This window comes from Natator depressus, chromosome 2 (assembly GCF_965152275.1).
Source record: "Natator depressus isolate rNatDep1 chromosome 2, rNatDep2.hap1, whole genome shotgun sequence".
NCBI lineage: Eukaryota > Metazoa > Chordata > Testudines > Cheloniidae > Natator > Natator depressus.
Genome location: NC_134235.1, coordinates 208629134 through 208654996, shown reverse-complemented (window position 1 = coordinate 208654996; position 25863 = coordinate 208629134). Strand labels below are relative to the sequence as shown.

At 41.0% G+C, this 25863-nt stretch overlaps 1 protein-coding gene and 1 long non-coding RNA gene across 3 annotated transcripts in view; both read left to right on the top strand.

Moving 5' to 3' along the window:
• Positions 1-25863, top strand: part of TSPAN13 (tetraspanin 13) — a 76273-nt gene that overhangs the window by 45738 nt on the left and 4672 nt on the right. The window contains exons 6-7 of one of the 2 annotated variants that reach the window (XR_012638295.1): positions 7632-7818; positions 25348-25446. Coding sequence is in view for 1 of the 2 variants with exons in the window: in XM_074945829.1 (XP_074801930.1) it covers positions 25348-25503 (156 nt within the window). In the remaining variant the exon portion in view is untranslated. Of the gene's footprint in view, positions 1-7631; positions 7819-25347; positions 25504-25863 lie in introns of those variants that run through there. The other variant, XM_074945829.1, reaches the window with a different exon arrangement.
• Positions 1406-4155, top strand: LOC141983103 (uncharacterized). Its single transcript, XR_012638300.1, has 3 exons — positions 1406-1989; positions 3381-3428; positions 3995-4155. It is a non-coding gene; the product is annotated as an uncharacterized LOC141983103 (long non-coding RNA).

The following is a 25863-nucleotide window of genomic DNA, read 5'->3' as shown; positions in this document are numbered from 1 at the left end:
TTCTGGTTGAGCGAATCTATGGGGATAGACTGGTAGTTGAGACAGTCAGAGTCAAGAGCCCTACATTGTCATATTGATGGCTTCTGAGAGACCATCTTTCAATGAAGTATCAAGCACTTTTCCTTGGGAGAGTAGCTGACTAGAATATATCATAATAACTTTGCTTCACCCCAGGTTAGATGTGAGTTCAGCACATAGTACAAAATGAAGGTTACAATACAAAATGGAGGTCATATTGTGACCCAGACATATCTCATTCTGTCACAGCTGATATATTGCCACAATGAGGCTAATCTAATTGAAATGTGACTTCTTGTATTTATATATTGGGTTATTATTGCTGGCACAGAATGGGTGTTGGCTTCTACCCCTGAGGTGGCTGCATTTCATCAGTGTGCAGGTTGGTCCACTATACAAATATAAATGCAATACATCAAACTGAATAGCTAGCTGGCTGAGTGAGCTATTTCGAATGACAGATAGATACGTGTACTTAAAGTCTTGTTTTAGTGTTACTGCCTCTTGGAAAAGGCAAACACACTCCTTCAAGTGGAGACACTAAATAAACATTGTCTGAGTCACAAAGAGCTGTCATTCCTATCTAGGAGGAAGGGTATTATTCCTGTTATCCTGTCCAGATTCCAACTTGCATAATTACATTACCCAAATTCCTCCTTTACTTTCAAATAGTGTACATGTTCTTCACTTCTACTCTTTAAAAATTGTATTAGTTATTGCTGACACAAAATAGGTGATGACTTCCAGCCCAGGAGTGTCTGTATTTCCCTGTGAGTTATGTCAGTATACACTGGCCCAGGCCTGATATACATCTGAGCTTTGCTTAGCACAGCTGTGGAGGTAGTGAGGAAAAGGTGGCTGCACAAAACTTTTGTGGCCCCTAGCTTCAGGAGCCAGTGGAATGTTGCTTTAACTTTCTCCTGGCTGACAATGGCCTCAAGGGGCCATAGCTGGAATAGAGTGGCACTGAGGTAATGTCTTTTTGCTGAGCACATCCCCTATGCTGGGGGATACAGCTGCTACACTGGTCTATGCCATGTGAAACTTTCTTTTGTGCAAAGGGAATTTCCATGTAGTCAGATGAGCTTTGGTTTGCTTGGTGCCATTAGAGTGGGGAGCTACAATCTGATCCACTGTCTGTAAAGTGCTTTGGATTTGTTAAGAAGTCCTAGACATAGGTAAGATTATAGTTATTAAGAACAACTAGTGACTAAAGTGTCCAAAAAGAGAATATGGGGTAGGGGGGAAGTTTCCTGTTGACTGGTCCCAGACAGACATGTGGCTATGTCAGATTTCAAAGACTAATTGGGGTAAAATGGATGAACTCTTTGTGAACTGTGGCAGGCAGAGATTTAAATTCCTGTCATGTGCAGCAGCTGCTGGGATTGCAGAAGGAAGCAGACTGCTGATGCTCAGGCTGCTTGCAGTCTAGCAGCCAGCTTAACTGTGGTCGCTGAGGGGAATATTCATGGCAGCAGTTACCTGTTTTCTAGAGGTTGGGAGATATAAACCAGTAGCTGGGAAGCTGTGAGAAGGGAAAGGAAAGTGCCTTATTATTCAAGATGGTTTGAAGGGGGAGAAAAAGACTGAAGTGTGTCTAGAAATCTTGGGAAGGTTGAACATTTGGCCCTTTTCCATTCTAGAGTGTGCTGCTTTGACCAATAAACTAGCATCCCTGAGGCTTGAGTTCTTTTCCTGGAGCAGAATACTGCCCTATTCTCTAGCCTTGTTGTGTTAAATGTCAGATCTTACCTTTGCTTTTTATGAAACAGATGATTGACTGTTTCGTAGAGGTCCATTTCCCAGGGCAAGACAAAAATTTCATTCTTCAGTAACACCCACCTGACTGGATACTCTGTGGCTCTGCAGATAGCGCATAGGGATGAAAGTAAAAAAACCTATTATTTCCTCCCAGCTCTGCTGTTGTCTCTCTACAGATCAGTTTCCCCCATCTCTACAATGTAAGTGGTGGTGAGTATTATTTCTATTATATGTAAATGATTGTGATAAATTGAGTTGAACCTGGCTCACTACATTGAAATTGAAGCAGTGAAGGAAGTTGTGTAGTTTCTGTAAGTTTTATTAGTGGTTCTACTCTGAACCACTGTAAAGCTCTGTTTCAGAGTAGCAGCCCTGTTAGTCTATATTCGCAAAAAGAAAAGGAGTACTTGTGGCACCTTAGAGACTAACCTCTAAGGTGCCACAAGTACTCCTTTTCGTAAAGCTCTGGGCCTCTGATCAGAGAGCGCACAATAATTAACAGTTTCAAACATATTTGATATGAGTTCTTAGGCTTCAAGAACTTCCTGTATTGGAATAGTTAGGAAGCCATATATTGTGATTCTAAGGTCCCACCGTTTGTGAATCATCCTCTTCTATGATACCCCCTTATTGTTCTGTTTGCTGTGGTTTGGGAAAGCTAAGCACTGAGCTATTGATGGTGGGGAAATTATTTAAATAGTTTTGCAAATTGATGTTTTTTAATATTCTGGCTTTTCCTTTCGAATTTATGAGGTAGTTTATTTCTAGAAACCAGTAAAACTGCATGTCTGTTTCACCTTCCTTGCCAACTTTTTAGTTCATGTGTGCAATATTTCTATGGCTAGCACTGTTTGCATTTGTCTCTCGTGTAACTATGATGCAGAAGTAGTTCCACTACTTCTGTTTTTATGGCACTGGCTCAGCCCAGAAAATAAATAGTGGTAGCACTTTCATAATTGATTTCTTTAAGTCCTAGTCATCATTCCAAAGCTTAGCTGGGTGGTTCTCTCAACTGGAGGATCTACGCTGGCTGTGTGCATGCCAGTTCTGCTAGCGCTTCATCTTTTCGATTGATATTGTTAGCTAAGTCAGTAAAAACTTAAGCATGAATGCTTAACTGAAGGCCATTTTAGAACTCACTCAACTGCAGTCAAACCAGTTTCAAATACATGCAAGCTGTTTCTTCCACTAAGTAATGGAAGACAGGGCTTTCCATGAAAATAATTCTACTTATTAATTACTGCAAAACCTTTGTTTGGGACTAACAATGATTGAAAGTGCCGTAGTTTCAGAAGGTTTGGATACTGCTGAGCAAGTGTAGAGAGTCTAAATAACAACATGAAGAGAAAAATGAGCACTTTGTGTGCTTTTTTGTTTGTTTTGTTTTGGAATTACAAGGCTTTTCCTCCTCCTGTGACCTAGCCTTATTCACATAAAATAGAATTAGTCTTTGTGCTCTGCAGCCCCATCAAATAAATTGGTGGTAGCAACTTTCGGGCTTGGAATCTCATCCTGTTCCCATTGATTTCAATGGGAGCAGCCTGTGTTCTTGCAGGGGTTTTTTGTGTGTGTGTGTTTGTTATTTTTTGTTGTTGTTTCAGGTTGATGGATACTCCAAACAAAAATGAATTTGCCTGACTTATGTTGAGGTATTTACCGCACATTTAAAGCGCTAAACCTACCCATGCACAATGCAACTTTATGAAAGATGTTAACCAAAAGACAAACGGTATTCCAGAACACTTGGCAGAAATGCATTTTCATGGCATTTTTATCTAATAAGGTTTCTTCTCCCTTTAAATCAGAACGTTTCACCACTTGTGTAAAATTTTGTGAAAGCATCTAAACGATTGCCTGTTACCCTATCCCTCCCATCTCTAACTGTCTCATTGAATTCATTCTCTGGTAAATTTAAATTCCTCCTTGGTATCTGCAGAACTGGCAAACAGAAATAACTGCAAGCAACAGTACTGGGCATTGTCTTGGTGTTGCTTAGTGCTTTGATGATTTGGGAGTGGCTTTGTTTAAATAACAGTTGCAAGCTCCCAACTCTTGGCTTTAATTGTGCTAGGGGATGAGTTTGGGTTTTGGTAGCAGCAGTAAGATGCAAGTCGTCTAAGCAGACTGGTTTTGTTGTACTGGGAGGTGAATGGCAAATACCTTCTCTAGGGTGTGCAGGATAATATCATTTTACTTTCTCTTTTTTGTATTACAGGATAATCTAAGTGAACAGTACATCATACAATGCAGTAACTCACTGCCTTTCAGTGAGCACATATGAGATGTGTAATACTTGCTTACAGAATCACATGGATTTATTGAACACTGCAGCTGCTAACTCCAGCAGACACAAGTGGGACTGAACTTCCTGCTAAAACCCTCAGATCAAATACTACAGCATCACTTAACACTAAGATTAAGCTATAGCACAGTGTATGGGTGGAGGTGCTGCCTGCACTGATCATTAGAACTTTTCTCTCTCCAGTTAAATAAAAATTTAAGAGTAGCTCCTCAGAATCCACGTCCTCAGCCATCCATGAAGGTTTCCATGTTGATTTGCCTGCCTGAGTCCTATATTCAGTCATGAAGACATCACTTGTATAGCCCACTTCCCTCCCTGGGTTACTCAGGAGCAGGCAACACCTGGTGTGGGCCAGGGTAACTGATGTTGTTCACCAGTAGGATTTCCAGGATCTCTTTTACTGTCATGTTGGGTAGGTTGGGATCCTCTATCCACCCCTCTGCTGCAGTCTTTTTACATGTAAAGGAAATTAAAACTGGCGGTGCCTCCAACTGGCTGGGCCCCTATACACATTAAATTCAATGGCATGCCTTGGGAGCCTCCAGGAATTAACCTAAACTAATCTGTGCAATGGGTCTAGCTCAAAAATACCAATAATAAACAATATGCATTTGGATTAGAGTTAACCACACCTTTACTTAACAATTTAAGAGAATATGGCATAACAGATGAGATTAAATGTCACTACTAAAAAAATCACACAGGGCAGTTTGATAAATCAATTAACAAATGCAGCTTACAGTAGTCAATGAAATGTATCTAATTTGCAGTTACACTGTCACCATTTACGCCACCTCTAAGTCTACCCGCCTGTGGATTTCAAAGTTCTAAACACTTGCATGGGCATGCTAGAAGATCTTGAAACTGAGGACAGCACTCTGGTCCAGTCAATCAGTCCAGCCAAGGCAACAAGGGGCAGAACAATTCTAATTCATTCCAAGCTGCCAAACCCCTCTGAAGACCATGACTGACTTTCTGCTAAAACCTCTAGAGCCAATGCAATAACATATAAGACAACAGCTTAAGATAAAGATACAGGACTATCGACGGGTGGAGGTGCTACTTGCACTAATCATTACAGATGGCTAAAAACTGGTGCTGGGGTTATTGCGCGAGTTACACTATTCCTCATAGCTACGGCAGGCTGTTCTAATGCAGACGAATGGCTAAGCTGCACAGAGAACCTCACCGAAATCTGAACTGGTGGGAAGTGCATAGGGTATAAAGCCCACAAAGTCCTGCCCCAGAATATCGGGTTTTTCTGTTGTACCACCCTTCACTTTTTGGGGGGTTTTATTCCCTACCAGTCCATGTTGCTTTGTTTAATGTTTAAACATATTCATCTTTAACAAAAGACAATGGCAAAAAAACTCCGTAGAAGTAGTTGCCGATATTTTTGTAAATTAATGGACATTTTGATGTAGGTAGTAAGGTCAAACTAGTTCTATCCCCACTGAAATGCACAGGGAGTGAAATTCACCTTGTGCAGAAGGCTAGTTTAAAGACTATTGCTGGGTCTATACTAAAAAATTAGGTGGACCCAGCTATGTTGCTCAGGGGTGTGAAAAATCTACACCCCTGAGCAATGTAGTTAAGCTGAGCTAGCCCTAAGGGTAGACTGTGATAGGTTGTGGAAATATTCTTCCATCGACCTAGCTACCGCCTCTCTGGGAGGTGGATTAACTGCAGTGGTGGGAGACTCTCTCCCTTTGCTATAGTGAGGGTTGACACTGCTGTGCTGCTTTAGTGGTTTAAGTGTAGACGTAGCCTCAGAGTCATGTAATTCCTCAAAAGCAGACTTGAGTGGCATTCAGGGTGCTCTTTCTACAGGAGGGAACTTCATCTGAGGGAATTTCGTCACATTTCATGTGAGCTCTTTGGAAGACACAGTGGAAACAAAAGAAGTGCTTGCGGTCAACGAAGGATAGTTGACCTCTCTAAAAAGCTATGTTACAAAACTACTATAAGTTCTCAATTAGGCCAACATTTTGCGTGCATAACTTGAGGACTCTTAGAGGCCTGATTTTTAGAAAGTGTTGAGCACTCACTTTCTGAAAAATCAGGCCTGTTTAAGAGGACTCACAGTGAGGATCCAAAATTGTAAGTCACTCAGACCTTGGCCTTACTGTATATATTATGCAATATTTTTATGAAAGTATGTGTGTGAAGAACATTGTAACAAAAAGTGGTGAGGCAATAGCTAAAAGTTTAGGCAAAAGTGTGAGGCAATTGCTCAGGATTCTACCACAGAGGCCATCTCTGGTGGCTAAAGCCTGGGAAGGAATTACTTGGGTCATGGGAAATGGATGGGAGAGACTATTCTGTATCATGATTAAGGCTACATTTTAGTCATGGGAATTTTTAGTAAAAGTCATGGACAGGTCATGGGCAATAAACAAAAATTCACAGCCGGTGACCTGTCCATTACTTTTACTATATACTCTAACTGAAACTTGGGGTGGGTGACCGCGGGTGCTCGGGCTGGGCTGGGTTTACTGTGGGTAGTGGTGGTTGCCCGGGACCCACTCTGGTGCTGGGGGGGCAGAGCGCGCCCCAGGACTCCTGCTGCTGGGGGGAGCGGGGTGCAGCCCGGGACCGCCCGCTAGTCATGGGGTGGGAGGAGGGTTGGCGGGGCTGGCAGGCTCCCTACCTGGCTCCAACCGGCATGTCTCTGTAGCTCCTAGGAGGAGGGACGGCCAGGGGGGCTCCATGCACTGATCCCGCCACAATTGCTGGCTCTGCAGCTCCCATTGGCCGGGCCCAGGAATCACAACCAATGGGAGCTGCGGGGGTGGTTCCTACAGGTGTGGGTAGCACATGGAGCCCCCCTAGCAGTTCCCCCAAGAGCTGTAGGGAGATCCCAGTAGGAGCCCGGGGACCTCCCCCAAAGTAAGCACCACCATGCATCCCAACCCCCTGCCCTAGCCCTGAGCCCCCTCCCACACACCCAGACTGAGCCAGCACCATCCGCTGCAGAAGTCATGGAAAGTCACAGAATTCATGATTTCCATGACCCCCATGACAGACAGGCAGCTTTAATCATGATTGCTTTTTATATTCTCAGTTGCTCTTGTTGTGAACCAGACATTCTTGGGAGGCAGGAGAAAGGTATATCTGAATTTTATGTACTCCGGTAAAAAAAGATTCCTTCAAGTTTGAGCTACTGTTGAATAGGATAATAAACTTAATAGAGAAATTTATAGTATTAATGTCTCTTGAAGATTGGTCCTAACTGAACTGCATTGGAATCTGAACCTGGAGTCAGGTACCAGTTTTGCATCTGGCCTCTATTAATAGAGTGAACCAAAACCCCATAGTCAGTTATCTCTAAAAAATTGTAAGCTTGACATATTTTTGTTTGCATAGAATTGCATGCCTAAGTTGCTTTAGCCCTATATGCTTAGGGCTGTATATGATACAATCTTTAATCTATTGGAAAGATTGACTAGGATTTGAACCCAGGACCTCTTGCACTAGTCACCTGCTCAACATGAGCTTTTGCAACCTGAACCTTTCTCTCCTTTAAAAGTCACTCTCTTATTTTCCCCAGTGCCTATGCAAAACCAACCAACTTACCAAAAAGGAAAAGCGAAACAAATGTATAAAGCCTCTCACCAGTGCAGACTAAAACCCATTCCTTCATAACTACAGGATCAGGAAGAAGCTAAATGATCACAATAATGTATGGAGAACTACTTCCTTACAATGTCTGGATTAAATGTTTTTTTGGAGAAGTGGTAAGTGTGCTACTGTTGCAAAGTCTAATGGTGTTGAAGACATCAAACCAATTGTTAAAGTGCTAAAATAATGTAGACAAATATTTCTGTTCCCTCTGTCATCTAGGTCTGTTTGCCAACCAGTGCGTTTTGAGCGCACTGTAGAGAATGTTACAAACACATTCTGTTTTTGAAAAAAAATCAGTAAAATTAAATATTAAAAAAATTGTTTGTGGACAAACTCTGCTGTTAATTATGATGGAAGACACACCCTGCTAAGTGCTATACAGATATAGCAAGACACGGTTCTTGCCCTGGAGAGCATACAATCTAATAAGCAATGTTGCCTAGATCAGTATCATAAGACAGCAGCATTTGGCTCTGACTGGACAGATCACCCTTCTATTGCACACTACTGAAGGAAGAAGCAGATCATAATTTAGCTGAGTGCCTGGGAAGTTCCTGTGTTGAATTAGGACTGAAATAACTCCTGGCATTACATTACATAAAATGAGATTTTTCCCAAAGGGAATTAAATGAGCCCACACAAAACCAAGGTTATGTTGATAAATGGGAAATCCTATCAGTCTGAGTGGTGCAGTGCATCTGCCGCTTGTTACTCAGGGTTCACCATTTAGGTCAGGGTAGGAATCCCATGGCATGCGTGCCGAAGGCGGCACACGAGCTGATTTTCAGTGGCACTCACACTGCCCCGGTCCCAGCCACCGGTCCCGGGGGCTACGGTGCCGGCCTGGGGTACCAGCCGCCGGCCCCCTACCAGCCGGGGTTCTGGCTGCAGGGCCCCAGGTCCTGGCCACTGGTCGGGGGGACTCTGCTGCCGGCCTGGAGTCCTGGCTTCCGGCCCGGCGCTCTGCAGCTGTCCCCAGCTGTGGCCCACTGGCCCCAGCCTGGGGCAGTGAGGGGTGCAGACAGGGGAAAGAGGGGGCACAGCTCAGCACCCCCACCTTAAAAATTGTTCCAGCACCACTGTACTGGGATACTTTTAAGTCCTGATTTGCTGCTTACATCACTATCACGCCACGTGGAACAGCGCACTGCGTTTGACATTGAGATTAGAATGTACATGCAAGAACTGGAATCAGAATTTTCTGACAGATTTCCAGCGATTTGGCCCAATGCTTTCTTTTCTAATTAAACCTGAAAAGTTCAATGAAAACGACTTGGATTTGTCTATAGTTCAGTGGATGGGTGTTGAAGATTTCGAAATGCAGCTCATTCAGTTAAAAAGCCAGAATTGTGGGCATCAAAGTTTGGAGATCTGCGGAATGCACTTGAAGCTACCGAGAGAGATCATAGGGCCTCTATTCTGACCTGCTGGATGTCTGTGCCAGTGAAATTTAACTGTTTGAAGAAAATTGCATTTGCAATGCTTTCAGCATTTGGATCCACATACCTGTGTGAACAGGTATTTTCAGACATGAAATCTGGCCTCTGTCCCTCTCGGAGCCGGTTAACAACTGACCACTGTGTGCAGCTCAAAGTATCCAAATACGTGCCAGACATTGGAAAACTTAGCAAGGAAAAGCAAGGGCAAGGATCACACTAAACTGATAAGATCTGCATTTTAATTTAATTTTAAATGAAGCTTCTTAAACATTTAAAAAAACGTATTTACTTTACATACGACAATAGTTATATATTCTAGACATACAGAAAGATACCTACTAAAGTCGTTAAAATGTATTACTGGCACGCAAACCCTTAAATTAGAGTGAATAAATGTAGACTCGGCACACCACTTCTGAAAGGTTGCTGACCCCTGATTTAGGTCCTTAGCTGCTCTTGGATGTAACAAGTATGGCCAAGTACCTTCTTTTTCCCCTGTGCCTGCCAAGAAGGATGTGGACCTTGTTACAGTGATCCATATCTTTTCCATCCTCGAACCTTAGTAAAAGGTGTCCAACATGATGCTACATCTTAAATCCATTTGGAAACATAAATTGGTGCAGAAGTTATAAACTGGCACACCATTATAGCGTGTGGTGCTTCATACAGAGAGCACAATACACTAGTGTACTGAAATCTGCCCTGGTTCCCAGTTTGCTTCCAGCTGGAGTTTAAAGGGTTGGTTTTGATGCATAAAGCTCAGAATGGTTTAAGACCTGTCTAGTGAAAACTTGCCCCTTCCCTGCATGACACTAACACATTTGTGATGAGAGGATACACTTGAGCTAACAATTTGGTTTTTACAGAAGCTGGCAAAGCAGTATTTTGTTTGCTATCCTGGACTTTGGAATTTACTTCTTCCTCTTGCAACAGTAGGAGAGACCCTGGAATGCTTAACCATTAAAGCTCTTAGAGCGTATTATAGGCACTACATAGAAATCTAAATAAATCCAGTGTGAATGCGATGGAGTGAGTATGTCAGAGTAGCTGGGCATGCTGGCAGAAGTGTCCAGGAACTACCTTCCTCTTAGTTCCTGGTTTGTGGCTAACTCTCAAGGCTGATTGGATACAATTTATTTCTGTTTGAGCTGTGGCCTAGTTTGTGTTTCAGCTATGTTTGAATGACTAATCTTCCTACAATCTATATGTACTTTGTCATGAGGTGAACTAGGGCAGCTAATGTAACTGTGGAAAATGTTCGCAACATAGTTCATTAAGTGATGATAAATCAGTTCAGAATTCCTGCACTCCCAAGTCCATTTCAAAATGCCCGCTGAAGCAGCCTCCTTGTGGAGAGAATCAATTTGTAAATGTCTGTCTCCCTATTTCTTGTTGTTTTTGGCGGCCTTCAAGTCAAGTTTTAGGACTTCAGTAGTTCTAGAGCTGTATTTATCCAGAAATGCTTCCATTTCTAAAGCTGCTAAAAGTTTAAAGGGAGTTCCTTGTTTCTGAAGCAATTTGCTATTGATCAGAACTAAAACATTTTTGTGCTCACATTTCCTAAATCTAATTTACTGTACTCTAAATCATTCTTATCTCTGTTTTCTTCCCTACCTGTTATACCTGTGATTGGTTGCTCATTATCAGATACTTGCTCTATACATCTCAAGCTTTTATATTTATGCATCAGTGTAGTCTCTCTTTTGCTTTTATGTGCATGCATACATACAAGTCCATGGAGAGAGGGAGTTATGATGAAGGACAGTAGGACCTCAGAGTTATGAGCACCAGAGTTATGAACTGACTGGTCAAGTCACCCACCTCATTTGGAACCAGGAGTACACAATCAGGCACCAGCAGGGACCAAAAAACAAACAAACAAAAAGAATATACAACTGTTAAACATAAACTACTGAAAAAATAAAGGGAAAGTTATTAATTTTTTTTGACAAGGTAAAGAAACTGTTTCTGTGCTTGTTTCATTTAAATTAAGATGGTTAAAAGCAGCATTTTTCTTCTGCATAGTAAAGATTCAAAGTTGTATTTAGTCAATGTTCAGTTTTGTAAACTTTTGAAAGGACAACATCAATGTTTTGTTCAAAGTTACGAACACCCTCCATTTGAGATATTAACTCTGAGGTTCAACTGTAGTGACATAACTGGCATCTCTTCAATTTATGTTAGTAAACAGGAACCATGGGATTTTTTTTCTTGAGCCATTTCAAAGCCTCCATCTCTGCTGAAATCACCACTTCCATCATTGCCAGGTCAGTGCAACTTTTTCATTATGAATGATGGAGACAGACCATCTCCAGGATGTTTGTGGTTTTTTTGTTTGTTTGTTTGGTTTGGTTTTTTTGTGATCAACAGCTGAGATTTAATGTAATCCACAAATACTACATATTTCCTTAGAAGTGAACAACTTTGATTAGCTTTCAAATAACTCTGAATACTGCCCTTTCACTTATCCTCTAGGTGGTATTTGTGGTCAGTCAAATTCCTTCAGTCCCAATTGGTAGCTCTAAAGATACAAAGCCTCGAAGTATCATGTTTTGAAGTTGGATTATATCAAGTTACATCCCCTGGACTAGGTTTGCTGGAGGGTCTGAGTCACATACAGCCAGGGCTGGGGCAGAATTTCTGTAAGACACCATAACCTTAACTTGGCCTTAAGTTGCTTCAAAAATTGACAGGGCTGGCCTAGAAGGGGATGCGACTGCGGAGGCTGAGGGGGTGTGCTGATTCAGCCCATCTCCATTGCAGCTGCCACGCACAGTGCTTTTATGGAGGACAGGTAGCAACCTCAATACCTGCCCTCCTCCTGGTGAATCTCTCTCCATTGCAGCAGGCACAGCAGTGCCGGCAAGAATGGATCTGTGCACCTACAAAACACACCTGCTCTCTCCATCAACTAGTTGCCAAGAATCCAGTTACAATAGCTGGACTTAAATTGCATGTGTGATGCACATTACTGAACTCGAGGCTCGGAATGGGCTCTCTGTGTTAAATAGAGAGCCTTTAGCTAGACAGGGGTGGGGGTTGGTCTCAGATACCACACTGCAGGTGAATGCTTCAGTGCCGATTGCAATTATGTTCTCTCTGGCCACCCAGCTGCCAGACACAAGAAAGCACACATTTTTTTATGAGCAGCTGTAGTCCAGCTGGGAAAATCAATGAGGTTTTTACAGGTAATATCCTGTCCCACAAAACCCCAAAATATAGTTGTGTAAAATGTCTGACTTTCAGACACACTCTTTTTCTCTCCCATTTGATCATACTTAGTAGAAGCTAAATGTGAAATGAAAAGCATGTCGTAAGTCTCTGGGACTGGATGAAACATGTATCATATAAAACAAATACACAGGGAGCAGCTTTTCTTGAACGATTCATCATTAGTGCTCTACTGTTTACATTCTCTCTTTGCATGGCAAAAAACTCAAGTGGAAAAAAGACCTTTGATCACAACAGGGCCCTTAAACTCAGCCTATAAACGTCATTGCTCAAGGTGTGGCTCCACTTCATTCAATGACATTGGCATCTGTGCGAAAAGGAAGTAGGGCAATCGCTCTTAAAAAAAAAAAAAAGAAAAGATTCTACATTAAAGTTCACGTGTCAAATCTATTCTGAAAGCTTACTTTCGGAAGCCCTGTATAAGTTCTGTTTTTTCAGAGCAGGGGTTTCTGTCACAGCTTGATCCTGTTATGTTTATCTAGCTGGATGGTTGCTCTAAGGTGAAGGGCAAAAGTTTTCAGGAGCGACGATTTGGATTTGCTGAATGCTGCTGTCTCTTCCTCGTGCACCTGTCAGAGATTCCACTCACAATAGTCACCAACCAGGGAGGGGGTGCGGAATTCTGCACTTCTCTTGCTCAGCTGCAACTGTGGAGCCTGATTGACCTCTCCCACCAGTTCTGCACTGGTGCTTCTGTGTTGGTGTTAGACCTGCTTTATGCTGAGCGAAGGAGAAGAGAATCAGGCCCACCATCTACTGTATATTCACGGCTTGAATTTTTTGTAGCACTGGGAAGGACACAGCATTTCCTTCCACAAAATACATGTCAAGAACCACAAGAACAATTACAATGCATCTTCACCTTGGGAAACTGCTCAGCAGAACTGCTCTATAGCATTTATGTCTGTATTTATGCTGAATTTCATCTTGCTCATTTCTCAGCTGTTTGCAGAAGAAGATGCTGAGCAGATGACTCAAGAAAAATCCTATAGGAAACAGGTGAATTGCAGCAAGAATACATATATAATGTAGATTTTTTTTTTAAAGTGGTTTTGAAAATGAGTTCATCTGTTATAGGGGGCAGTGGAGTAACTGGCCAAATATTGCCCTTATTTAGAAATCTGAATCCTTGTTTGAGGTTGATTTATTTTATTTTGGAGACAACAAGCCAATAATCTTTCTTTTCTTTGCCTATCAGTACTATTATGACTGCTAGCTGAAGACCAACATGTGATTTATAGTGAGTTCTTTTTGGGTGCTGAAAATTCTGTGGATTGTATTTAAAATCTGTCCTAGTTACAGCATGAGCTTCTAGATGACTCCTAGGTCCTCTTGTGTGCATCCTTTTGGGGACAGGTTGCATTATATTCACCTTTCTCTGGATGGAACCGCATGGTTATACCACTCAGACTGGGTCTCTGGGCTGCAGCCCCCTTGTTTACTAACCATATTAACCTGACCTGTCCAAATGTGTTTGGTGAGCCCTTTTCTTCCAGGAGACTGTGACAGCAACTGGATTTAAGTGACTCAAAACAGCTTCTTCAAAACAAAGCATTATTTATTCAACCAAAGGTATATAGCAAGCAAAGCTAAAGGTAAAAACCAAAAAGACCTGTACAGATGGGTATTACATACAAGCTTGAAAGGAAAGACCAAAGTGTAAGTTTCCCTTTAGCTCAGTGCCTCCCATCTCTGGCTGGGAGAGACTGAGTACCTGCTTGCTGCAGTTTCTTCTTTTCTGTGTGTGTGTCTGTCAGCATCTTCCCTCCTGGGCAATTGCTGGAAATCCACTCCACCTCTTCTTTCCTAGGCCAGCATTTTTTAAGTGTTAGTATTTCCTTTTGATCTCAGGATTGGCCCTGAGAAAGATAATCATGGTCAGCCTTGCTGGAGACATGTAGGGGCTATTCACTAATTAATAGCGTCACTACTGTCCCCTCAAGGAACATTGGTGGCATTTGATGTGTGTTTCTACCATTACAACACCATAAGAATGGCCATACTGGGTCAGACCAAAGGTCCATATAGCCCAGTATTCTATCTTCTGACAGTGGCCAATGCCAGGTGCCCCAGAGGGAATGAACAGAACAGGTAATCATCAAGTGATCCATCCCCTGTCGCCCATTTCCAGCTTCTGGCAAACCAAGACTAGGGACGCCATCCCTTCCCCTCCTGGCTAATAGCCATTGATGGACCTATCCTCCGTGAATTTATCTAGTTCTTTTTTAATCCTGTTATAATCTTGGCCTTCACAATATCCTCTGGCAAGGAGTTCCACAGGTTGACTGAGCATTGTGTGGAAAAAATACTTCCTTTTCTTTGTTTGAAACCTGGTGCCTATTAATTTCATTTGGTGACCTTTAGTTCTTGTGTTCTGAGAAGGAGTAAATAGCACTTCCTTATTTACTTTGTCCACAGCGGTCATGATTTTATAGACCTCTATCATATCACCCCTTAGTGGTTTCTTTTCCATGCTGAAAAGTCCCAGTCTTATTAATCTCTCCTCATACGGCAGACCTGCATGCCCCTAATAACTTTTGTTGCTCTTTTCCAATTCCAATATATCTTTTTTGAGATGGAGCAACCACATCTGCATGCAGTATTCAAGATATGGGTGTACCATGGATTTATATAGAGGCAATATGATATTTTCTGTCTGATGATCTATCCCTTTCTTAATGATTCCCAACATTCTGTTTGCTTTTTTGACTGCTGCTGCACATTGAGTGGATGTTTTCAGAGAACTATCCGCAATGACTCCAAGATCTCTTTCCTGAGTGGTAACAGCTAATTTAGGCTCTATCATTTTATATGCATAGTTGGGATTGTTTTCCAATGTGCATTACTTTGCATTTATCAACATTGAATTTCATCTGCCATTTTGTTGCCCAATCACCCAGTTTTGAGAGATCCTTTTGTAGCTCTTAGCAGTCTGCCTGGGACTTAACTATCTTGAGTAGTTTTGTATCATCTGCAAATTTTGCCACTTCATTGTTTACGCCTTTTTCCAGATCATTTATGAATATGTTGAATAGGGCTGGTCCCAGTACAGACCCCTGGGGACACCACTATTTACCTAAAAAGAGAAGGAGTACTTGTGGCACCTTAGAGACTAACCAGTTTATTTGAGCATAAGCTTTCGTGAGCTACAGCTCACTTCATCCGATGAAGTGAGCTGTAGCTCACGAAAGCTTATGCTCAAATAAACTGGTTAGTCTCTAAGGTGCCACAAGTACTCCTTTTCTTTTTGCGAATACAGACTAACACGGCTGTTACTCTGAAACCTGTCACTATTTACCTCTCTCCATTCTGTAAACTGACCATTTATTCCTACCCTTTGTTTCCTATCTTTTAACCAGTTACCAATCCATGAGAGGATCTTCCCTCTTATCTCATGACTGCTTACTTTGCTTAATAGCCTTTGATGAGGAACCTTGTCAAAGGCTTTTCAAAAATCTAACTATACTATATCCCCCTTGTCCACATGCTTGTTGACCCCCTCAAAGAATTCTAGTAGATTGGTGAGGCATGATTTCCCTTTACAAAAACCATGTTGACTCTTCCCCCAACAAATTTTGTTCATCTATGTGCCTGATGGTTTTGTTCTTTACTATAGTTTCAACCAGTTTGCCGGTACTGAAGTCAGGTTTACCGGCCTGTAATTGCCAACGTAATCTCTGGAGTCCTTTTTAAAAATTGGCATCACATTAGCTATCTCAAGTCATTTGGTACAGACACTAATTTAAATGATAGGTTACAGACTACAGTTAGTAGTCCTGCAATTTCACATTTGAGTGCCTTCAGAACTCTTGGGTGAATATCATCTGGTCCTGGTGACTTATTACTGTTTAGTTTATCAATTTGTTCCAAAACCTCCTCTGACACCTCAATCTGGAACAGTTCCTCAGATTTGTCACCTAAAAAGAATGGCTCAGGTTTGGGAATCTCCTTCACATCCTCAGCCATGAATACCAATGCAGAGAATTCATTTAGTTTCTCCGCAATGGCCTTATCATCCTTGAGTGCTCCTTTAGGATCTTGATTGTCCAGTGGCCACAGTGGTTGTTTAGCAGGCTTCCTGCTTCTGATGAATATAAAATTTCTTTTGCGATTATGTTTTGAGTCTTTGGCTAGCTGTACTTCAAATTCTTTTTTGGCCCCTAATTATATTTATACACTTCATTTGCCAGAGTTTGTTCCTTTCTATTTTCCTCACTAGTATTTAACTTCCATTTTTTTAAAGGATGTCTTTTTGCGTCTCACTGCTTCTTTTACTTTGTTGTTTAGCCACAGTGGCACTTTTTTGGTTCTCTTACTGTTTTTGTTTGTTTGTTTTTGTTGGGGGGGGAGGTATACATTTAAGTTGAGCCTCTGTTATGATGTCTTTAAAAAGTTTCCATGCAGCTTGCAGGGATTTTATTTTTGGTGCTGTACTTTTTTAATTTCTGTTTAACTAACCTCCTCATTTTTGTGTAGTTTCCCTTTCTGAAATTAAATGTTACAGTGTTGGGCTGCTGTTGTGTTTTCCCTGTCACAGGGATGTTCAATTTAATTATATTATAGTCACTATTACCAAGCAGTCCAACTATATTCAGCTCTTGGACTTGATCCTCTGCTCCACTTAGGACTAAATCAAGAATTGCCTCTCCTCTGGTGGGTTCCAGGACCAGCTGCTCCAAGAAGCAGTCATTTAGGGTGTCAAGAACTTTATCTCTGCATCCCATCCTGAGGTGATATGTACCCAGTCAATATGGGGATAGTTGAAATCCTCCATTATTATTGAGTTTTTTATTTTAACAGCCTCTCTAATTTCCCTGAGCATTTCACAGTCACTATCACCATCCTGGTCAGGTGGTTGGTAATATATCCCTACTGCTATATTCTTCTTATTCGAGCATGGAATTACTATCCATAGAGATTCTGTAGTACAGTTTGGTTCATTTAAGATTTTTACGTCATTTGATTCTAGGCTTTCTTTCACATATAGTGCCACTCCCCCACCAGCGCGACCTGTTCTGTCCTTCCGATATATTTTTTACCCTGGTATTACTGTGTCCCATTGATTATCCTCATTTCACCAAGTTTCTGTGATGCCTATTATATCAATATCCTCATTTAATATGAGGCACTCTAGTTCATCCATCTTATTAATTAGACTTCTAGCATTGGTATATAAGCACTTTAAAAACTTGTCACTTTTTCGCTTTAGCTTTTTATCCTTTGGTTTAACTCAATGCAATCAGGCTGGATAATATCAAACAGATAAACTGAGTTACATATGATAAAAATAATACACCACTCCCTCATACGCCACAATATGTTACACTTTGCAATCAAGATATCAGACCATTAGTCTTATGTAAGATACTAAATGTTTTGTGCAGGGATCGAAAATGTTCAGCCAAGAGACTAAAAATGGTTGACCCTCATTTTGCTCACCCCGTTAGCAAAACTGTAGAAAATAGGAAAGAAACAAAGAAATAAAGTTGAGTCCAGTTGGTGGATTTGGATGTGGATTTGTCAAATGGAAAAGGTCAGAACTAGCAAAAGAGAGAGTGTATCTTCAGGCACCAACTACTTGATCAGTTTGTTTTTGTTTGTTTGTATTTAACATTGGACAAGTTAACCTTTTAGAAAAGATACATATCTATACAGGTTATTACAATATTCTACTACTGCCCTATAACCCAGACTCACTATTCAAATCAAGAATCTCAAAACGCTTTACAAATGGTTAGTAAAGCCACACAGTACCCCTGAGAGTCAGGTGAGTAATACCTATGTGGACACCTGTTTTTCTGCTGAGAGAGGACTGAGATTAATAGCTTCTCTGTTGATCAACCTGTTTCACAATGATCACTGAATAGCATGGCAATAACTTTTGGTCATTCCTCACCTGGGTCCAATTTTGTGACTGAGACCTGGAGGTAAAAAGGCTAGAAATAGCCAACTCCCAGTATTCCATATTTTACTTAATCACATTCAACATTTTTGTACTCTACAGAAAACAATTCTTAAGGACTAGGGTTTTCCTTCCTATGGCCTTTAATTCAGCTCACCGTACAGGCTTGTAAACTTGGCAGACTTTCTAAAATGAGTCTCCATCCAAGCTGTGATGAAGATGATTCCCCGGATCTTAAACGGGACTTCATGCAACCAGAGTAGAACTGGAGACCAGTTTGAAATTCAGTTGCTGTATCTATGGTGCAGTAATTGCCATGATAATTGCTTTGATAATTAAGGATATATTTTCTTCCTCTGGGATATGCATAAAGTGGTAATTAGAACTAACGATTACTGTTAGAGTTCCTAAATCTGTCTTTTTATAAATAGATACTCTATCTACTCCCACAATTTAGCTCCATAAATATCTTTATAGTAGGTTTGTATATTGTGTGTACTTAAAGAAGAAATAATTTCTTTTATGGGGAATAAAAGGAATGATAAAAAAATTCTAATGCATGCATGGGGCCTAACAACCCAAAGTGGCTGCTTAAATTGTATTCATACATCCACTATGTGTGCAAAAAGTTTTAGGCACGTATAATATTGCTTGTGCTATGTACTTATGGACCCATCTGTAGGACCAAAAATTGGGCCCCTTGTTATAAACTTTCCCTTAAAAGGAATTCTTAGACTCAGATGGTTTGTAACTTTAAAAATATACTAAGGGCCAAATTCTTCTCTGATATGGCCATTGATAATTAAGGCCTTTGCAAACAGAATTTGGCCATTTAAAAAAACAAAACAATGTTGTCATTACTTCCCCCCCATTATGCCCTTTCTAAACTCTATTCAAGAACTTCACTGTTGACCCTCACTTTATTCCCTCTGTTGCCTGCCTGCAGTTATAATGGCTGCTGTCTAATTCTGCCAGATGTAAATTGTAGTCCTTTCCACTGAATTTGGACATGTCAGGGCAGAGTTTAGCCACTAGATAAACTTCTTATTAGAAGTGCAAATGCCCATGAGGCTATTACGAGCAGATACTGTACTGAGTTGAACAATTCCCTACTCTCTTTGGTGTGTGTTCCCTGTTCATAGACCATTTTGTAAGCTATCTTTACTGAAAAGAACAAGGAGTACTTGTGGCACCTTCGAGACTAACAAATTTATTGAGCATAAGCTTTTGTGGGCTATAGCCCACTTCATTGAATGCATAGAATGGAACATATAGTAAGAAGATATATATATATACACACACACACACACACACACACACACACACACACACACACCATGAAAAGGTGGAAGTAGCCATACCAGCTGTAAGAGGCTAATTAATTAAGATGCGCTATTATGAGCAGGAGAGAAAAACTTTTGTAGTGATAATCAAGATGGCCCATTTAGACAGTTGACAAGAAGGTGTGAGGGAGTACATTATATGTAAGAAGGCCTATAAGCTTTCTAATCAAAGTGGAGTTGTGGTAATAACAGAAAAATGTGTTTGTACCACCTTGTACTCACTAGATCTCATGAGCTTTGAATCCTACCAGCTTCATTTATTGTTACAAATAACACTTTTTAAAAAAAATACTTTTGTTAGCACTGTTGAGCTGTATTCTATTTCTTATGTACTATCAAAAGCATTGTGTCTAGATTCTACTGTTCGAAGTAAATGACAAAACTCCCATTGTGACATTAAAGGGGCAAGCCTGGACCCTAAATTTCAGCTTCCAGGCCAAGTTGTGCTCTCTGTTACAATCCCATTGAGGACTAAAGGATAGTACAGTTGAAACTGAGGACAAATTTAGCCACAGACTCTTTATTAGTATTGGTGATGCATAATCGCAAAGAAAATACTTTCAAATCCCTAAAAAATCATATTTTGGGTGTACTGTGAATTCGTGTGAATGTTGTGCATTGAGACACAACACTCCATAATGTTAATTTTCCAAATTCACTTTTGGTCATAGGACCTCACTTTAGACTACTCTTGTGTGTACCCTACATCGGAAGGTAAGGTGTTAGCAGTGTATAACAAGTGAAAAAAAGACTCTTCTGTTTTTGGGAAGTATTTGCTTTACTGTCACAAATTATTAATTGTGCTCAAAACATAATATCAATTTCAGGTAAAGATTTTTATGACACAAACCTCATATTATTCTCTGCTTTCTTTGGCTGAATCAAGGTGAATAATGACTCACATTTTTGTAACTGAGGAATTTGAAAGCAATTTTTTTTACTCTAGATCTCTACAGTTTGACACTATCTTTTTTAGTAAGTCAATAATTTACTGAGTAGAAATAAATAACAGTTGCTTCATTCATGAGTATAATTTGAATGATTTAATTATGTGGATGGAAAATTTTAGTTTTGCAACTTTGCTGTTTATTTCCTTTTTGAATAAAGATTATCAACCTATCATCTTTTTGGCAACTGAGGAACGAACAAACAGAGCTTGTCAACATGGGGATGCTCACGAAAATTAATCCAAATTAATTAAATTCACAACTTTAAAGAGGATTAGTTTAGTTGCATGAAATCTCCCGTGTGGCCTTTCTCAATCAGAATTAAAGTGGCTTTAATTTAATTTAGCTGAATGTGTGCTTTAAAAAAAATGACGGAAGTGAAGTGTTATACTTCACTACACATCAACTGGTCATGAAGCCGTGAGTGCTCCCTGCCACCCTTATGTGTTGTGACAGTGAAAAGTTATATTGCATGCATGTATGTTCCTGATTGCCCCTGGATAGACAAACCCTCTGTCTTTCTCACCAATCTACTTACTTTGCAATCCAAAAATTTGCTGGGTTTATGCTTATCCTGGCACAAAGGAGGTGAATCCAAGGGTTCTCAGAGTGCGGCCACCAACTCTTGCTGGTGGCCGTTCTCACACATATTCCTAAAACACTTAATTCACTCTAGGAAAAACAAATAAATATTCACACAGACATGTCCAAATCATTGTAATTTATTTATTGCTCGTCTGTTGTGAAAAGTGATATTAGCAAACATACAAGTATCACTTTTCACAGCAGACTTATTCAGCCCTCCCAGGCCTGGGGACAAATAAAGCCCTGGATGGGGGTTGGGAGAGGTAGCAGGGGGCTGATATGATGGGGGAGAGGCAGTGGGGTGCTGGAACCTGAAGCCCTACAGCCAGAGGACAGAGGAGAAGCTACGCAGATGGAGCCTGGGGCTGGAGCCTGCAGCCCCATGTCCAGAGTCTGCCACCCCAGGGCTAAAGCCCAAAGTCTGAGACCCACCAGTCCTGGGAAGGTGAGGAACTAACTAGTTGCCTGCTCCTCCCAGTGTTGTGCCCCAGGTGGCTCCAGAGGGGTCAGGGCCAAACCCCTGCTGATGCCCCAGCAACCAGCACCAAGGTGGTGCATCTAGGAGCACCAGGGAGGAGTAGGGGCAAAAAAGTCCCTGGTGGCCGCATTGAGAAACGTTGGACTAGAGCACACACATAGTGCTAGGACAGACTCTCTTATTGCCAGTCCTGGAAGCCATAGAGACCATATGACTATTAGCATTGTTGTAAGTTGGCATAATACCATAAATATTTTTGGGATTTACCCTTTCCTAACGATATTGTTAGTGCCCTTGGATTTTTTATGGCTCAATAGAGCATGTTATGAAATTATACAGCACAGAGGGAACTTTTTTCTCCTTTCTTGGTGAGTCATCTTTTCTCTGTTGGAAGAACACATATCCCTTGAGGTTTCAGTGCAAGAAGAAAGACCTTATGTCTCACTGCACAGCAATCCATCTTCAAGCCCTGAGTGCCCCCCCCCAATTACTTGTATGTTATAAAACTTAACCTTTATTTTTTTTAAATTCAAGCATAATCTAGGACCAGTAGTGTACATTTTTGTGTGCCCAGAAATAAGAAACTCTTTACTTTTAGGCATTTTACTCTGTATATGTGGTACAGACAAATTAAATGTATTACACTGTTGTAACCCCTAGTATATGCATAGGTTCATATGCATCATGATGACTTAGTGGGTAAGGTGCTAACCCGGGACATGGGAGACTCCACTTCAATTCCTTGCTTTTCCACGGGTTTCCTGTGTGACCTTAGGCAAATCACATAGTCTCTCTGTGCCTTGGTTTGCTATCTCCAAAAATGGGGATAATAGCACTTCCCTACCTCATGGGTACAGTCAGGATAAATACATTACAAATTGTGAGGCACTCAGATATTATGGTAATGGAGGCCTTATAAGTACCTAGGATACATGCTCACCCCTGCATCTTCTCATTATTCCCCAGAAGATGCAAGTAAGCTTCATACACAATCTTTTAAAAACACCATTCATGTTGTTTGTAGGCCATATCTTTGAGAATAGCCTATCTTTTACTTTCCAGAAAAGATCCAAATATTTTCTGTATCCTACATCTTTAGACAAAGAGCATTGAACAACCTAAATAGTACTATGGGATCATTAGAGTGTTTTACACTCCCTTTGATTTTAACTATTTATTAATTAAACTAATGAATAAATAATAGCGAAAGCCTTCCAAGGAAGAAAAGTTTGAGAGAAATGCCAGACCCACAGTAATTTCTACTTTGAATTCCTCGGGATCTGATTGTGTGTGTGTGTGTGTAAGTCTGACATGAAGGTTGAGAAAGTACACGTTAATAAGAAATGAAGCATAGTCTATCCAGTAGAGGCCACAAAAGACTCACTTCTAGAGGTAGGCTGATATTCCTTTCAATTAGCCAGTTCTTGGCTGTTGCTTGATGAATAACTACATTAGCGAATATTTGCTAAAAGTGGAATTGCTTTCCAGGCCAGATGAGTGGAAGCAGGTGCCTTTTCCAAGCTGCTCTAAAACAGAGTGGATGCACAGTCAAAAACTCACCACTTTCCAGGACATTAACTTTATTAACAAAGAAAAGAACAATAGCATAAATTTCAGTTCAAGATTTCTCACCAGTTCACTTCCTGGGTATAGCTCAGTCCACACTCAAAGACTCGATGAAGTGAGCTGTAGCTCACGAAAGCTTATGCTCAAATAAATTGGTTAGTCTCTAAGGTGCCACAAGTACTCCTTTTCTTTTTTCCCTAGACACTCATTCTGATCTTCCTTATGTCTGGATAGAGTAGCAAGCCACCTGCTTTAATAAGTCAGCAGAAATCACAAGAACCTCCCCCAAGAGAATGAACATTTATTAGCAGGTTAGGGTGTTTCGGCGAAACACTGCCAGACTTTTACAACACCCATCCATTGGGTATTTACAACTGGAGTACGCAAAGGGCTAAAATATGTAATAATGTAGAGAATAATCCTGCATGGACATGGTGCCATAACAGATGACCCAAGTAGGTCTTTTCCTTTATTTCTTTAAATGTTTGTAGAGACTTGCCTGAACTAATATGCCAGATTGCAACACCAGAAAGCTGGCATCATTATCTTATGTGGGATGCCTGCTGGTATACAGAAGAAATGATACCTCACACAGTGGCTTCCCCCTTCTTTGAGACAGGTGGAGCACAATTCCCACTTAACATCTACTCATAGGATTCCTTGGACCTGGGGAAGGAAGGCTGAGGGAAACGTAGAGGCACTCTTTGACGTGGTTCTATGATCCAAGGAACAGTTGCACTAGACCGGGGTGCCTTCTGATCACTTAAGGAGACAAAATGTTCTCTCTATTCACGTGTAGCATCTCTTTATCCTAAAGATTCACAAATGTATCTGCCCGTAACAGGAAACACTCCATATGCTGCTGAAATGGAGCCCCTTCTGGAGCAATGTGACAGCTATTTAACAATGCACAGTAGCAGTTTGGGACACAACTGAAGAGCATCTTGTCCAATTGAAACAGCAAAGATAATGTGGTAGTTAATCTGAGTAGTTAGATCCTGGAGTTGTCCAGACACCAGTACCAATATTCCTACTCTTCTCAAAAATGCTACAGGATTTTTAATTGCCATGAGGATTTCTACTTTCCACCTTATACTGATCATCTGCACAAGCCATTACCTCCCATGAAGGAAGGAAAAGAAAGCAATAAGTCTTGATTGGACTGGTCCCCTGGGGGTACAGCTCAGCATTTGGAACTTTCCTTTCACCAGTCTTTTGATAAGAACAGGTTTAGAACATGAAACAATTGAAATCAGGATTGGAGCTCATTCATCCGGTTCACATTGCTTAAATGCTGAGGTGTCCCAAAGTCTCTGGTTTCCATGGTAAACAAAGCTGCAGTGTTTTTCTTTTGTTCCGGTTCAGTGCAAATATTTGCACACTGGGAAATGTTCAGCTCCACAGACCTATACATCAGCCAGCTGCTTATAAAAGCCAACACCCTTTTGCTCAGAGACGGATATAGGGGAGTACTTTGTTCCGTCAGTTTCCTAACTCCTAGGCCTCAGTTCTTTGACTTTTAATGAACTTGGACTTTTAGACCTTCCCTGTTCAAATTACAGCTGATAAGTCCAGAAAGGAAAATGTGTGAGAGGCAATAGAGGCTGCTGTCACAATGAAGCAAGTCTGTAGCAGAGCTAGAAGAATGCCAATGATGTAGATGTGTCCTCTTATACAGCCTTATAATATACATGTACACTCTTTCTATATATATATACAATAAGCCTGTATAAAAGGACACGTCTACATCATTGGCCTTCCTGAATGCTAGCTCTGATATACTGCTATTACAGACTGGATTCAATGTAAGAAAAAAAAAAGGCAGCTTTTATTACCTCTTTCTCACTTTCTCTCTCACAGTCTCTCTGTTTTTCCTTCCTGGCCTTCTCAGCTGTAATCTAAACAGGGGAGACCAAACAAACCTGGACTTTCTAATGTCAGTGAATTGTGGTGTAGGAATAAGGAACTTGAAGGAACAGGATCCCCCCCACATCACAAGAGAAGGAAATAAAAAAAACATTGATAAATCGTTGTCTGCAACAAATACAATGAATAAGTAGAAGGTGGGTTGGTAGAGCAGCAGCCAAGAGAGGGGAGGAGAAAGGAGGGAGCTTTGTCCCCCTTCTAACTATTCCATCCCTATCTTTTCAGGGCAGCATCAGAGGGGGAGGAAAAAGGAGGAGGAAGACACTGCTGGTCATGTCATGGACTACCATGTTGTTTAGCTTAAAATACACATCACTGAGAAACGACATAAATCTGAGATTTCAGCTTCATGTTACAGCACCAAGTCTGGTACATGAAAAAGTAAGTCTCAAGGGGGGAGAGGGGCAGGTCAACTGTTAATTTAAAACTGAAGAGAGAGGAACACATTGAACTCTACAAATACACGTGTTTGTTCTCTGAATACATAGCTCCACCCAATGGCCTGCATCTGAAATCTCATTACCTTAAGGCTCCTGAAGTCTTTTCTTTTATGCCACTATTCCAGGTCTCTAAATCATCTCTTTTTTTTTTTCTACTGCTATGCTCCCTCCTAGACCCTCTAAGTCACAAGCATTTTGATCTACTTGTGTTAATATTTGTGGCATATGATCTGATTCTTAGCCACTTTGTTTTCATTAGGGTGACCAGACAGCAAGTGTGAAAAATTGGGACGGGGGGTAA